Raw genomic sequence first — 13,253 nt, 5'->3', positions numbered from 1 at the left:
TTAAATAGACTACGGAAATATAAGGCTACTAGAATTATTATAGAAACGGACTCTAGTAAGCTTGTACTAGCGCTATACTACTACTATATACGCTCTAATAACTTTAAGTATCGTATACTTAATACTAAGGGCGAGCGTGTCTACGCTTATTATAAGTATAAGGGCAAGTCTAGCTATACGGCTAGTATAGAAGAGGTTAAAGAAGACGATAGAAATAGCGAGCTAGCCGCGATATAGGCGCGAGTCGAGGCCGTAGAGGCAAAGAATACTAAACTAGAGGCAAAGATTAAGGTATTAGAAGCTAGGTTCGATAAGTTAGAAGGATATTGCCTCTCGTAGTTTAAATAGCTTAAGAATAAGGCTATTATTAAGTCTAAGGATATATATACGATATAGAAGGAGCTATAGCTAAATAGCAATCGCGAGCTACTAGTAGATAATGTTTAAGGAGCGAGTCTATAGCGAGTCTACTACGAGTCTACTATTCTATCTCTTCTTCTTTAGTCGTTAACTACGCTTTATCTTCTTAGCCTCTCCGCCGCTATTAGCCTCTCCGCCGCTATTAGCCTCTCCGCCGCTATTAGCCTGTCTACCGCTATTAGCCTATCTACCGCTATTAGCCTATCTATTAGTAGGTTGCTAATCGCTCGACTCTTTCGAAGTAGGCGTACCTCGCGGTATACTCGCGGTAGTATCGCCGCTTAAGTTAATTATCTCGGGCGGCTAATTCGTATCGATAACCTTCTTAGTCTATAGCTTTTCTTTCTTAATCTTAATGCTATTAACTACCTTTTACTAACTCGCTATATTACTTATACTAGTACTCGTAGTAATAGTACTTAACCGATGTTTCCGCTTTTATTGTTGCTACTTCTCCTACTTAGTCTAGATATAGAGCTTAATCTCGTAGACTAATAATAACTTTGTTACTAGTTTGTAGACCGTTAAAGCCTGTCTAAGTAATCGAAGCGCCTTACTTACTAGCTTCTCTAGTTAATTAGTTGCTTTATTAAAGTCTATATAGAGGAAGTAGTTAAAATAGTCCTAGGTCCGATCGATACTACTATCTAGTAGCTCGTAGGCGTTAATCCGGTCGACAATCTAGTCTATAAATGTTATCTCGGCTTCGAGGAATTCTTAGTTAGTCTAGGCATCCGTAATAGTAGTATATAGGGTAGGTTTACTATAGAACTATGTCTTAGTTGTACTCGTAAGCTTAACTTCTATATACTAAGTATAGATCAAATAGCGGCAATAGTATCCCTATACTTTTAGGTCTAATAAAGCTAAAGCTAAAGCTAAAGCAGGTATTAGTAGACGTTACGAGAGGCTCCGAGATCTAGCATTTAGTATTCGAGTTGCTAGCTTGTACTAACTAGTAGTATTACGTATAGCATTAGCCGCCTTAGGTATAGAGGGGAACGTATTAAAGCCTCGTACTATACTCGCGGAGCTACTCGCAGTAGCGGCGGCTACTAATTACTCGCGAACAAATTGCTCGCTTAGTAGATCGGGATTAAGAAGGCCGTATTATAAACAGAATCGGTATTTACTATATATCTTTGTATAGTCGACGCCTAATTTAGTGCAATAGGTGCCCTAATTAGTAGGCATTATTAGTTGTTAGATAAATAGAGATAGAAATAGCAGAGGTTTAAAACGGTTATAGATAAAATCGAACTAGAAAAAGCGACTCGCTATATACTCGCGGCCGGCTCGTAGATCGGAGATTAGTATACATTATTTACAAACTTAATTAACCTAGCTTTCTAATTCCGAGCCGCCGCTAACTAACTACGTGCTGCTAATAGCTTATCTAACTCTATTAGTTCCGGCTCTAACCCTATAGCTATATGCTCCCTAGCTAACCCTCGAAGAAGTAAGTAGGTAGAGCGGTAAAGGCGCTCTATATTATCGCTATTCTCGCTACTACTTACTAGATACGAGAAGCTATAAATCTATAATGCTGTCTTACACTAAGAAAGCGTAGCCTCGGGCAGGTAGGCTTTAAGATCTAGGAATTAGCGAGTCTATTAGCGAGTCTATAGCGAGTCTATACTATAGAATCTAATATATACCGAATCCTTAAAGGTCTTACTCTATATTATTAAGTGCACCGTTAGGCATAGGAATACCTTAATAAGAATGCCCGCTAAGCTCTAGATAATAGTATAGAATATACAGAATACCTAGTATAACGTATAGTCGATTAGCCTACTTCCGGATACGATAGCTATTCTAGAGGTAAACAAATTCGAAGACTTTATAACGTATAATTAGTATATAGATTATAAGGAAGGCAATCCGATCCGCTAGCAGTTTAGTATCGTATAGTAACTCGCGTAGTAACTCGTAGAAATAGCCTCTCTAGCTATTTAGTACAAGTACTTACTAACGCTACTATGCCTTAATCCGCTAGTTCATCTTACTCGTACTATATTTAAAGCAGTCCTCGAAGGCTAGCGGTTGTTCCGGGTTACTACGAGTCGTAAGGCGAGTCTTATAGTAAGCATCCGCGGCTAGAATCGTCTCTACCCTACGGTCTAATCGAATAATCTATAGTATTATACTACTATTCCGGATCGTTGCAAGGTATTAAGCTAGTATAGAGATAGCTATCCGGCTAGTAATGCCTATATAGATCTAGATAATATAACGCGAGTAAATATTAATCGCTACGTAGATCTATATCCCCTAATACTCGAATTTATAGTAAGCATCTATTAATATTGCGTAACTAGAGCCGGGTATAATAATCGCTCTATAGTGCTCTCGCGCCCGCTCGCGGCGGACTCGTAACTCTTTAGGATTTAGTAAGGAAGCTATACGATATAGCCGATCTCTACTAATAATATTGTATTTAGACCTAATATAGGTATATAGGTGCCGTCGGCTAAAGGACTCTACTATAGACTTCTCGAGCTCTTCCTATAAGACCTCTACTATCTATTCTTCCGCTTCTATCTATCTATCTATTAATAATGCCTTCTTTAATCTAAGCTCTTAACGTATCCGTTAATATCTCCGCTAGCTAATCTTAAACCTATCCGCCTATAGTACTCGAACCGCCTCTTTATTAGTTAACCGTAGAACGTAGAAGGTATATACGACCCGGATCTTTAGTGCCTTAATATCGTTAACTCGGTAATAGTAAGTAGAGTAGCTATAATTAATGTTCTACTCTTTAAGCCTTCGTTTAAGTATATTAAGAGATATCTAACAACCGGTCTCTTATATAAGGTACTATACGATTGCTTCTCGTATAGTGCCGCCGTAGACTTAAGATATTATCTAAGCCTTCTATAGCGATAAATCGATACGTAGAGGCATTCTACGAGTCGATAGCGAGTATAGTACGAGTCGTAGAAGGTTAAACACGAAGAATTAGGTAGGAATAGCGGTGAGAAGTATGAGAAACCCCGCATTGAGCCTCTGGTATGTATGGGCCTCCCTAGCCATGCCGGTCTGAGGATCAGCATCCCTGTCACAAAGAGCTTCCAGTCCGCCGCCGACATCTCGACTGATTTGAGCTTCAGCTTCACCAAACATTCGTGACTTCACACCAATCCTCGAGACTTTGCGATACGACATCAACACATTTGCGCAGCATATCTGAATACACTATATCTGGCGAAACAACCGCACGCCACCAGCAAGACCCTCGAGCGACGCGAGCGCGCCATCGCTCGCAGCCGTCAAAATGCCCAAATTCTTTTGCGACTACTGCGATGTCTACCTCACGCACGACTCCATGAGCGTGCGAAAAGCGCACAACAGCGGTCGAAACCATCTTCGAAATGTAGTCGATTACTATCAACAAATTGGACACGAGAAAGCGCAGGCAGTAATAGACGGCATCACAAGCAGTTACGCGGCAGAAGGACAGAGCATGCCTATGCCAAATCCACAGCTACCAGGCCAAGGTCCGCCAGGCTTCTCTGGTCCTCTACCGCCAGGAATGCCACCAGGATTCCCTCCCATCCCGGGTCAGATGCCTCCAGGTAAGCACGACATTTGGCGCAACATCGACGAATACTGACTTCTATCAAGGTATGCCACCTCTTCCACCAGGATTTCCTCCTATGCCCCCAGGCGGACGAGGAATGCCGCCGCTACCACCTGGCTTTCCGGCTCCACCTGGTGGCTTCCCGCCTGGATTCAATCCTCAAGGTGGAATGCCTCCATTCCCGGGCAATGCAAACTCTCCGCACGGAAACATGCCATTCTCGCCGCCTGTTGGGATGCCACCCAATATGCCTCCGAACTTTCAAGCCGGCGGACCCAACTCTGGGCCAGGTCAAGGTCAGGGCATGAGCCCGCCGCCTGGTGTTCGAGGTCCTCCGGCTGGTCCGCCAGGAATGCAAAATGGAAGATAGTGATGATTTTCGGGGGCGTAATATCGTCACAGAACACGTTTGGCATCAAGATCACCACAACGCCCTATGATGGTTCGTTGAGGGTCGCATCTTCCTTGAAAAGGGCCACGAGTGCATTCGGTGGCAGAAAGCTTAGGAGAATCTGCAGCAATTACCTGGCATGGCTTTCGGAGGCAGCATTCCCGTCATCAGAGCGTTCGACAAGGTCAATTCGGAGGCACAAACCGCTGCAGCCGAAAATTGAGATCACGATTCACACTAATAGGGACCTCCTGACGACGAGCATGTGAACTTTGATAGCGGGCACCTGGAGACTATTCCGCCATCAGTGGACCTGGCACACCGGCGCAACGTGGCAGTAGTCACAATCGAGCCGCCTGAAGCCAGGCGAGAAAATATCCGGTTGACAACCAACACGAGATGGCCACCTCTGGCATCATGACTTCACTGCATCGAAAACACATCATTTCGAGCACAATCTGAAGCAGGCTATCGTCAACTGCCTGTCACCTCACGTTGAGAAAGAGGTCAGAGTCTGGATGCAGCCAGCTTATCAGCTTTGGTGAATCCGATTATGCGGCCCAGAAGCTCAGCGGAGGAAGAGATTATGCCAGGAGTGTGGTCCTTACGGGCAGCCATAGTCTTCATAACTCATCACATCTTGGCTATTAAAAGCTGCCAGACAATTGATGAACCCGCCCGTCTACCCTTTTCTCAATACAGTCCATCTGCAACGATCATTGCTTTTATTTTTAATCGTTTACTGAGCAGCAACTGGGGAAAGCATCCCTATCGACTCGAGCATGAGAATAGCACACATCTTTCTGTTCACTATAGGCATAGCATCGCCGCGGCGCAAAGTACATACACCTTCTTAGCGTGTCGCTAAAATAACCAATTGGCAACCGCGAATTACCCTCCGTTTCGAACCTCGGTCAAAAGACCAAACAACACTGTGCCGCGAGAATGGCTGCCATTGTCGAGATGTCTTGTTTAGACTGCTATTTTTCCTCTTCCTGTGGTTCTATCCATCTTGACAGACCGCCATAGCCATCATGCAGGGCCCTTTGACGCGGCAAGAAGTAGCAAAGGTACGCTTGCCATGAAATACAGTATCAGTAGATTACTGACTGCGCTCTAGCACACCGAGGAAGACGACATTTGGGTCATTGTCGACCACAAAGTGTACGATGTTTCAGACTTCCTAGACGCTCACCCCGGTGGAGAGGTCGTTCTCCGACAAGTCGCTGGCCAAGATGCAACCGCAGCCTTCTACAACCTGCACCGACATGAAGTTCTACAGCAATACAAGGCCTTGTGTATCGGAACCCTTGAAGGCGAGGAGCCCGAAGCCATCGATCACAAGCCAGGCGATCTCAGCACCGTGCCTTATGCAGAACCACTCTGGCTTAATCCAGAGTTCTACAGCCCATACTACACTGAAGGACACAAGAAGTTCCAAAGAGCTGTGCGAGAATTCGTGGATACACATGTTGTTCCGGAGGCGGCGGAAAAGGAGAAAGATGGCACGTATGTTTCTCAAGAGCTCATCAACAAGATGGCCGATGTCAATCTCCTGGCATGCAGACTGGGTCCTGGCAAGCACTTGAAGGGACGCAAGATCTTTGGTGGCGTCGTGAAGGGCGAGGAATACGATTACTTTCACGATCTGATCGTCAGTCAGGAGATCGTGAGGGCGAACATGAGAGGCTTCCAAGACGGAAACATGGCAGGCATGACAATCTCCCTCACAGCTGTGCATCAATGGTGCAAGGACAACGAGCTTCGGGAAAGAGTCTCGGGTGAGGTGCTTAGTGGCAAGAAGAAGATCTGTCTTGCTGTCACAGAAGCATTTGCAGGATCCGACGTCGCTGGTCTGAGGACGACTTGCGAGGACAAGGGTGACCATTACCTCGTGAACGGTACCAAGAAATGGATCACGAACGGGATGTTCTGCGACTACTTCGTTACCGGATGCAAGACAGACAAGGGCTTCACTGTCCTGCTTATCGAGCGCGATGACACTGTCGAGACTAAGCCGATCAAGACTTCGTACTCCACTGCCGCTGCGACCACATACATCGAGTTTAACAACACCAAGGTGCCCAAGCGAAACATCCTTGGGCCAGAGCACAAGGGTTTTGTGGTCATCATGGCCAACTTGTAAGTCTGTATCGTCATGCCGAATTATATCGTATGCTAACTCACTCTTGTCAGCAACCACGAACGCTTCATGATGGCCGGTATGGTCGCAAGATGGTCTCGCACGGTCACAGAAGAGTGTCTCAAATGGGCGCATCAACGACAGGTCTTCGGCAAGCGACTCATCGACCAGCCTGTAATCCGACAGAAGCTCGCCGTGATGATTTCCAACGTCGAAGCCAACCAAGCCTGGATCGAGAGCATCACATATCAAATGACCAAGATGTCTTACGACCAGCAATCGAAGCAATTGTCTGGACCAATTGGACTACTAAAGACTTTCTGCACGAGAAGCGCACATGAAGTTGCGGATAATGCTACGAATATCTTTGGTGGACGTGGTTTGACACAGACCGGTATGGGTAAGGTGGTGGAAATGTTTAATAGGACGTATAAGTTCGATGCTATTCTTGGTGGTGCGGAAGAGGTGCTGGCTGATCTTGGTGTGAGGCAGGCTATGAAGTTCATGCCTGTGGGGGCGAAGTTGTAGAGAGGTGATATTTTGCTAAGATGGCTGATATGATCATAGACATTCTAGAACGACAGATGCCTCTCCCAAGGTCTCCATGATCCTTGAACGGGATCACACGACTGGAGCATGTGAGGTCTCACATGTGGCTGCATGTGCCTGTAACAGCGCACGGACTCACGACCCGCTTTACTTCAGATAATGATATTTTAACTTGTTCTTTCGTAGCACTTACATACAAACAGACTCGTCAGCATCGCCATCGACTCTCAACGCGGCCTCAAGTGGTTCATCACCACAGCATAGAGCGCTAAGAGCCTACGAAGCACCCTCGCCCCTCTTCAATATCATGGCAAGCCCTATCGCAGTCGTGGAAGGCGTTCGAATTTAAGGGTTGCTTGTGGCCTTGATCGTGCCGGGTTCCTATGATTACCGCGACAGGTACTTCACCTTTTCCCCAGCGACAAATGGAGAAAACCACATGCTATCGGTCCATGCTAAAGAGCGTTTGGCCCCGGTCAAGAGTATACGGCTAACATGCCATCGCAAATCGCTGCTCATTACTCCACCTGAACATTATTCCGTCACATTTGAGCTGAAGATCGCGAAAGACAACAAGTCTTACAAAATCCATCAGACTTGCTCGACCGAGACCGCTCTGTCTCAGAATGCTAAGGCGTCGTCCCAACGCATGGTCCTCAGCGTGACGCAGCAGTTGGAGGCAATCATGACGAAGCACGGGAGTATTATGCCGTCTACCAGGATGTTGGACGATTTCAAGCTTGCATGGGCTCGTGCAGCACGAAACTTCGACGCCAGATTCGTCCAGGACAGAGGTGCTGCAAACTTCGATTGGGTGAAGAGTTATGTGGTAGCAGACAGCGAGCCGGAGGCTGATTGGTCTGGCTGGTAAATGGATTTATTTGTCGACGGGAGGCATATATCAGAACAAATCGATGCAAAGTCCTTGTTGCTTTAGGTGTTGAGCCAGAATGAAGCCACACAAGGCCTTGCTTTATTTGGTGGAGCGAAAAGGGAACGCACATGAATGATCGGCGGCGGGTGAAGGCGCAGAACGATTTCACCACGAATGAATGGACTGTCCTCGGCTCTTCCATACGAGTAGCCAGCAGATTGAGGCTGTTGCTTCCAGCCACGCGAGTATTGTATTATGCCGGTCAAATGTCAAGCCGTGGTGCGAACATGCCAAGATGCGAGCAAGATGCGATGTGCTCTTGCCATCCTTCCATGGGCAGCAGCGATGCACGCCTTCCCGGTGAGCTTGTCGGTTTCCGTCGCATCATTTCTTGTCTTCGACCACTCACACACCAAAGACATCAAAACGTCGATTGATATCTGAGTATCAGTGCTCGTCGCCAACCATCTGAGCACGATGCTGCCCACTACTGCTGTTGCAGTCGCCTTGCTGAGTTGCATCGCCTCCGCACAGAATCGAAACACAACTCATTCTCCGGAAATGGGACCAGCGGCTTTCATGTGGCCACCAGACCGGCCATGGTCAGCAGAAAGTGATCACATTCCTCCATGCGGCTCGTCGAGCGGTGTGGGAAATCGGACTGGGTTTCCTTTGAGTGAGTGACCAGAATGACTGAAAATGCAATTATATAGCCCACTGACGGTCATGTAGCCAATGGAAGACTGGCCTTGGTCGCTCAGAACGAGACCAGCGCTCAGCATATTGGTGTCTCATACCTCGACAGTGAGTGACCCACTCCACATTGCATCGGAAATGTCATCTCAAACTAGCCTGTTCATAGATCCTGCCAAGATCGAAGACTTCGAGATTTTCTACAGCCCAACGCAGCTTGATCCAGTCCTTGATGTCGGACACACATGCATCCTCGCTCCGAACCCGCCCAATAACGTCACCGCTGGAAGCAATGCCACGTTCATGTTTTTCTACATGGAAGACGGTGGAACAGAGACAAGCCCGTTTTGGGCCTGTACCGATATCACTTATGTTGATGCCGCTGCCTTTGATGAAAGCATTCCTTGCTTCAACGCGACTATAGAGAATCCAGATGTGTCCACGGACTGATCGGTCAGCCTGACTACCACAGCACCAGATGGAAGCAATGCTTATCCACAACTTCAGGGCCAGGGCGACAACGGCTTGTCAGGAGGTGCGATCGCAGGTGCCGTGATTCGATCTCTTGCAGCAAGTCGAGAAGGCAATGTCCGATAAGTCCTCACAGGAGGCTTGAAGAAGTCTGCTCACTCGATGTGCTTCGAGATAGGGAATGGCTTTCGATATTACGACTATTATGTGGATCAGCTTTACGAATCTTGAGATGTTAATGCATTTGATACCTGCTAGCAGTTACGATCACTTAGACTTTTCATCCTCAATCTCCCCATTGATCAAACCCTTCAAACGATCTAGTCCGCTCCCCCTATTATTGTAAGAGTCCAGCCACGAAGTCGGTAGCAACCAGTGCAGCCAGCATATCAATCCAGCCATATACCCCTTCGTAACATACACCGGCACATCCTCTCTAAGCAACTCCTCAACAGTAGCATTCGCAACCTCAAACCGATCATGACCCCTCCCACCACCCAACGACCCACGCATCCTAGAATTCACAACCTCTCTAATCCCCCCATAAACCGAATCCGCCTCCACCTCAGCACCCTGCAAATTCTTAAAAAACTCCGTCTTCACTGGCCCCGTAATCAGCGTACACACCCGAACATCAAAAGGTCTGAACTCAAGCCTCATCGTATCACTCAAATTCATAACCGCAGCCTTCGAACTCGAATACAAGCCCATATAAGGACGATTAAACCCTGGCAAACCTGCTATACTCCCTTGATTCACAACACAACCCTTCGCGGCGCGGAGCATGGGGAAGAAAGCTTGCGTGACGGCTACAAGGCCGAAGACATTGACGTCGAATTCCTGTTTCGCGAGTGCGAGGGATGTGTCCAGGAGGGGAGTATAGTATCCCAATCCTGCCTTCACTCTCATCAACAAATAAACAAACAAATCTTCAGAGGTGTGTGTGTGTGTGTGGCGATGTTATTTATCTATATACTTACATTATTCACCAACCAATCCAATTTCCCCTCGGTAAGTTGGTGAACCGTCTTGACAGCCGCAGCGATAGATTTCGAAGATGTGACATCGAGATGGAGGATTACGAGGAAGCCGTCTCGAGTGCCTGGGCTGGGACTGACGTGTTCGATTTCTTGCTTGTCCGCTTCGAGCGATGTTGATATGACGTTGATGCCGCGTTTTAGGAAGGCTGAGGTTTCGGCTTCGCCCATGCCGCCGGGACTTGCTCCTGTGATGAGTGCCCATCGGGTTCTTGGAGGTGGCATTTTGCTTTTGTGGAGGTATGGCGTGTGGTTTTTGTTTGGCTGTGGTTGTTGGCAGCTTGTCACAGGTCAGATCTTGTGGTATGTCTTCGCTTCGGGATCATTGACCCCGCCAGGTCTCGGCAATAATGTGTGCGACTGTCGAGCGGACTCCTCTTCCTTCTTCGCGAACAAAGTGCTTGAGATCTGCGGTTTTCAGGTTATTTAGCACTGTCGACTGTCAGAAAGAATGGTGGTCAGCAACTTTCATCAAGGACATGCGCATCCTGGCTTCTGTACGATATTTCTCTTTTCCTTGTAGACTACGAGATTGTGCTATGTTGCGTGGTAAGTGGACTTGCTTGTACAACCACCAAAATGAGAGCAAGAAGAAATCATGAGCCTCTGATGGCGAGGCCGGGTATCTGTAGTAGGTGCGATGCCAATCGCCTTTTTACTGTTTACCGTCCATCACATGTCCGTCCCACAATGCGGTGCAGTGAGCCTGTTGCTTAGCTGGTCGCTTGCTTTGCTTTTGATCCTTCTTTTGCAGATGCTCCTGTTTCCATTATGCTCCCGAGATCATTATGTCGTAGCGATCGAGTAGTTGAATGAGGGGAGCGGTATACTGCATTGCCCATACAATACGTCTCCGATACCTTCGACCTAGTCGCACTATGTGCAAATTTGGCCAAACTTGCGGTCCGTGAGTGGCTGTGGGAAGATTCCAGCATCGAGGAGAGCGAAGACATCCCATTCAGGCGCACCTGAATTTTCCGTCTTGAAATTCCACCAAATCCAGCCCTGGGAGTAACGCTCGAAAGCTTCCATTTGGGCCTCAATGTAACCTCTGGTATCGTCTTTGAACTGCTGGCTCCACGAAGCAATGTTTTGAGTGCCCGCGCATGAACCCACCCACTTGCTGCCTGGGAACGAGCCATCATAACGAGCGCCCACGCCATAGCCATTGAGGTATTTGGCGCAATCGGTCATGGCGCCGCTCCATTCGCCAACGATGGTCCACTTGTCAGCGCCATTGTAAGCATTCGCATTCTGGCAGACAAATCTTCTGTGCTCGTCTGGCTTCATTTGAATCAGGCCAAGATCGAAGACTTGATACTCGTGGTGGTCGATGACAACGTTTTGAGCATTGTTGTCTGATGGCGTGAGCATGCCGTTGTATACACTCGTCTTTTGGAAGCCATCGTGGAAGACAACGACTCGCGATGGAGATGATGTTCGCTGCTGTCCGTATCCTTCTCACATGTCAGAATTTGCAGAGTTTGAAGTGATCCTTGGGGTGCATACCATCTCGAGTAAATTTCTTAACAGTATCCAAGTTGAGGACGGGTGTGAGCGGCTCGTTCAGGAGTTGAATACCGGCAATAACGTCGTCGTACTTAGCATCGCCATACTTGGTCTGTATCTGCTTAAGAACATTCAAAGTGGCTTGGACTGTGTTTCCAGTCGTCCATTGAGGGTGCTCGCACTTCTGTCCAGAATTGTCGAAGCAGTTCTGGGAGCCCGGTGCACCGTGAAGATCGATCATGACCTTCAATCCCACAGATCTCGCCCAATCAATTGCTGCATCGAGAAATGGTGCTGCGCCTTTCGCGTACGGAGTGTTGGAATTGTCGTATGCCCAAAATCCAATCGGGATGCGCACCATATTGAATCCGGCATTTGCGATCTTTTTGAAGTCTCCCCACCCTACCCATGTTTCCCAATGCTTTTGGAGGATGGTGTCACGAGCTCGCTGAGCACCCAATTTCTGGCACAATGTGAATTCATCGATGATGGTCTTCCGTTCCGGATCCACGGCTTCGAAGATAGACGGCGTTATCCAAGGTTCCAGGACCAGCCATCCTCCTATGTTCACCCCTCTGACCTTATCGTTGCCCCAAGCAAATCCGGAAGGACCCGCACGACTGTACAGGCTCCTGCACGCTCTTAGCCTTTGCGAAAGGGACGATTTCTGCGCCACTTACGGAACGGCGTGGGTAAATGCAAGTGCGCACAGCGCGAGAAGTGTGCTCCTGAACAACATGTTGTCTCTATCTGATTCTGGCGTCGTGAGTGTGGCGGGCGGACAAGCAACGTTCTCGCTCCAGGCCTTGCGAAGACCAAGCGAGTCGACGAGAGACAGGCAAGAGCAAGAGCAAGAGGAAGAGCAAGAGGAAGAGCCAGAGCAGCAGTCGACAACAGTAGTAGTGACTGCTGAAACAGGTCGGCGAACTGTGCTGGAATGCACGCCTTCCTTTCCTTGGAACGACTCGGCATGCAGCGTTCAGTGGTAATAATAATACTGGACAAGGAACAGGGACATTGGAGGCGCATCACACGTCTGTTGAATCATTGAATGTTCTTTGGCACGAGCTCCCTGTTCCTGGCGGATGCCTGCTGCTGTGCCATGGCCCTTGCTTTCATCAAACGACATGTGTATCACACAGCATGTCGTTCAGACACGAGGCACCGAAAGCAGATCAATCGATAGAACTAAGCGCCACCCCTAGGATACCGACTTTATGGCTCCTGACTTCACTTCAGCAGTTTCACCATCACACGGCGGCTCCGATGCTAATAAGCACGCTTCTTCAGGCCTGCCCATACATCCAAAAACGGGGCTTATATTGGCCAGGGTGTGCTACACCTCGCAATTTAAGCGAGATACCTAACGGCGGTGATCCCTGAAGACGGGATCTAACTATTCAAAGCTAGCGTACTGCCTAAAGGAATTATCCGTACCTTTAAAAAATTCACGTCTAACGCTTTCAAGCTAGCTGCCGTTTACTGGGATTACCCCCGTCCGCTATCTCGCTTAATCGAGGTGTATATGTGCTATGTTACCGCCCGGGGCGTGGCTGGCCAACCAACTTGTCCAGGAGCCC

At 47.9% G+C, this 13,253-nt stretch overlaps 5 protein-coding genes across 5 annotated transcripts; 3 read left to right on the top strand and 2 right to left on the bottom strand.

The window, feature by feature from the left end:
- Window positions 1-3,594: 3,594 nt before the first annotated feature.
- On the top strand, window positions 3,595-4,411 carry MYCFIDRAFT_72224 (uncharacterized protein). The gene is made up of 2 exons (XM_007927760.1): window positions 3,595-4,001; window positions 4,051-4,411. Exons 1-2 carry the CDS (start codon window positions 3,701-3,703, stop codon window positions 4,374-4,376), a joined length of 627 nt encoding a protein of 208 aa, XP_007925951.1. The 5' UTR covers window positions 3,595-3,700; the 3' UTR covers window positions 4,377-4,411.
- A 1,020-nt stretch (window positions 4,412-5,431) lies between these two features.
- MYCFIDRAFT_64684 (uncharacterized protein) lies at window positions 5,432-7,068 on the top strand (the record flags this gene model as incomplete). Its single annotated transcript, XM_007927737.1, has 3 exons — window positions 5,432-5,467; window positions 5,518-6,539; window positions 6,594-7,068. The coding sequence occupies 3 exons, from the start codon at window positions 5,432-5,434 to the stop codon at window positions 7,066-7,068; spliced, it is 1,533 nt and encodes a 510-aa protein (XP_007925928.1).
- A 1,372-nt stretch (window positions 7,069-8,440) lies between these two features.
- MYCFIDRAFT_38714 (uncharacterized protein) lies at window positions 8,441-8,647 on the top strand (the record flags this gene model as incomplete). Its single annotated transcript, XM_007927582.1, has 1 exon — window positions 8,441-8,647. The coding sequence occupies one exon, from the start codon at window positions 8,441-8,443 to the stop codon at window positions 8,645-8,647; it is 207 nt and encodes a 68-aa protein (XP_007925773.1).
- A 747-nt stretch (window positions 8,648-9,394) lies between these two features.
- On the bottom strand, window positions 9,395-10,389 carry MYCFIDRAFT_39206 (uncharacterized protein; the record flags this gene model as incomplete). Its single annotated transcript, XM_007927603.1, has 2 exons — window positions 9,395-10,024; window positions 10,108-10,389. The coding sequence occupies 2 exons, from the start codon at window positions 10,387-10,389 to the stop codon at window positions 9,395-9,397; spliced, it is 912 nt and encodes a 303-aa protein (XP_007925794.1).
- Window positions 10,390-10,659: 270 nt separating this feature from the next.
- MYCFIDRAFT_52285 (glycoside hydrolase family 5 protein) lies at window positions 10,660-12,699 on the bottom strand. The gene is made up of 3 exons (XM_007927673.1): window positions 12,354-12,699; window positions 11,674-12,305; window positions 10,660-11,621 (listed from the first exon to the last, which is right to left on the bottom strand). Exons 1-3 carry the CDS (start codon window positions 12,410-12,412, stop codon window positions 11,041-11,043), a joined length of 1,272 nt encoding a protein of 423 aa, XP_007925864.1. The 5' UTR covers window positions 12,413-12,699; the 3' UTR covers window positions 10,660-11,040.
- Window positions 12,700-13,253: the final 554 nt, after the last annotated feature.

This window comes from Pseudocercospora fijiensis (genome assembly GCF_000340215.1).
Source record: "Pseudocercospora fijiensis CIRAD86 unplaced genomic scaffold MYCFIscaffold_4, whole genome shotgun sequence".
NCBI lineage: Eukaryota > Fungi > Ascomycota > Dothideomycetes > Mycosphaerellales > Mycosphaerellaceae > Pseudocercospora > Pseudocercospora fijiensis.
Note: the sequence above shows the minus strand (reverse complement) of the source record. Positions and strands in the feature narration are given on the sequence as shown.

Excerpts from the sequence above, each read along its gene's own strand:
- MYCFIDRAFT_72224 (XM_007927760.1), top strand. The coding sequence starts at position 3,701 with ATGCCCAAATTCTTTTGCGACTACTGCGATGTCTACCTCACGCACGAC. Across the intron at positions 4,002-4,050 it reads CCCGGGTCAGATGCCTCCAG|GTATGCCACCTCTTCCACCA; the intron begins GTAAGCACGACA and ends ACTTCTATCAAG.
- MYCFIDRAFT_52285 (XM_007927673.1), bottom strand. The coding sequence starts at position 12,412 with ATGTTGTTCAGGAGCACACTTCTCGCGCTGTGCGCACTTGCATTTACC. Across the intron at positions 12,306-12,353 it reads GCATTTACCCACGCCGTTCC|GAGCCTGTACAGTCGTGCGG; the intron begins GTAAGTGGCGCA and ends AAGAGCGTGCAG. Across the intron at positions 11,622-11,673 it reads TAAGAAATTTACTCGAGATG|GATACGGACAGCAGCGAACA; the intron begins GTATGCACCCCA and ends ACATGTGAGAAG.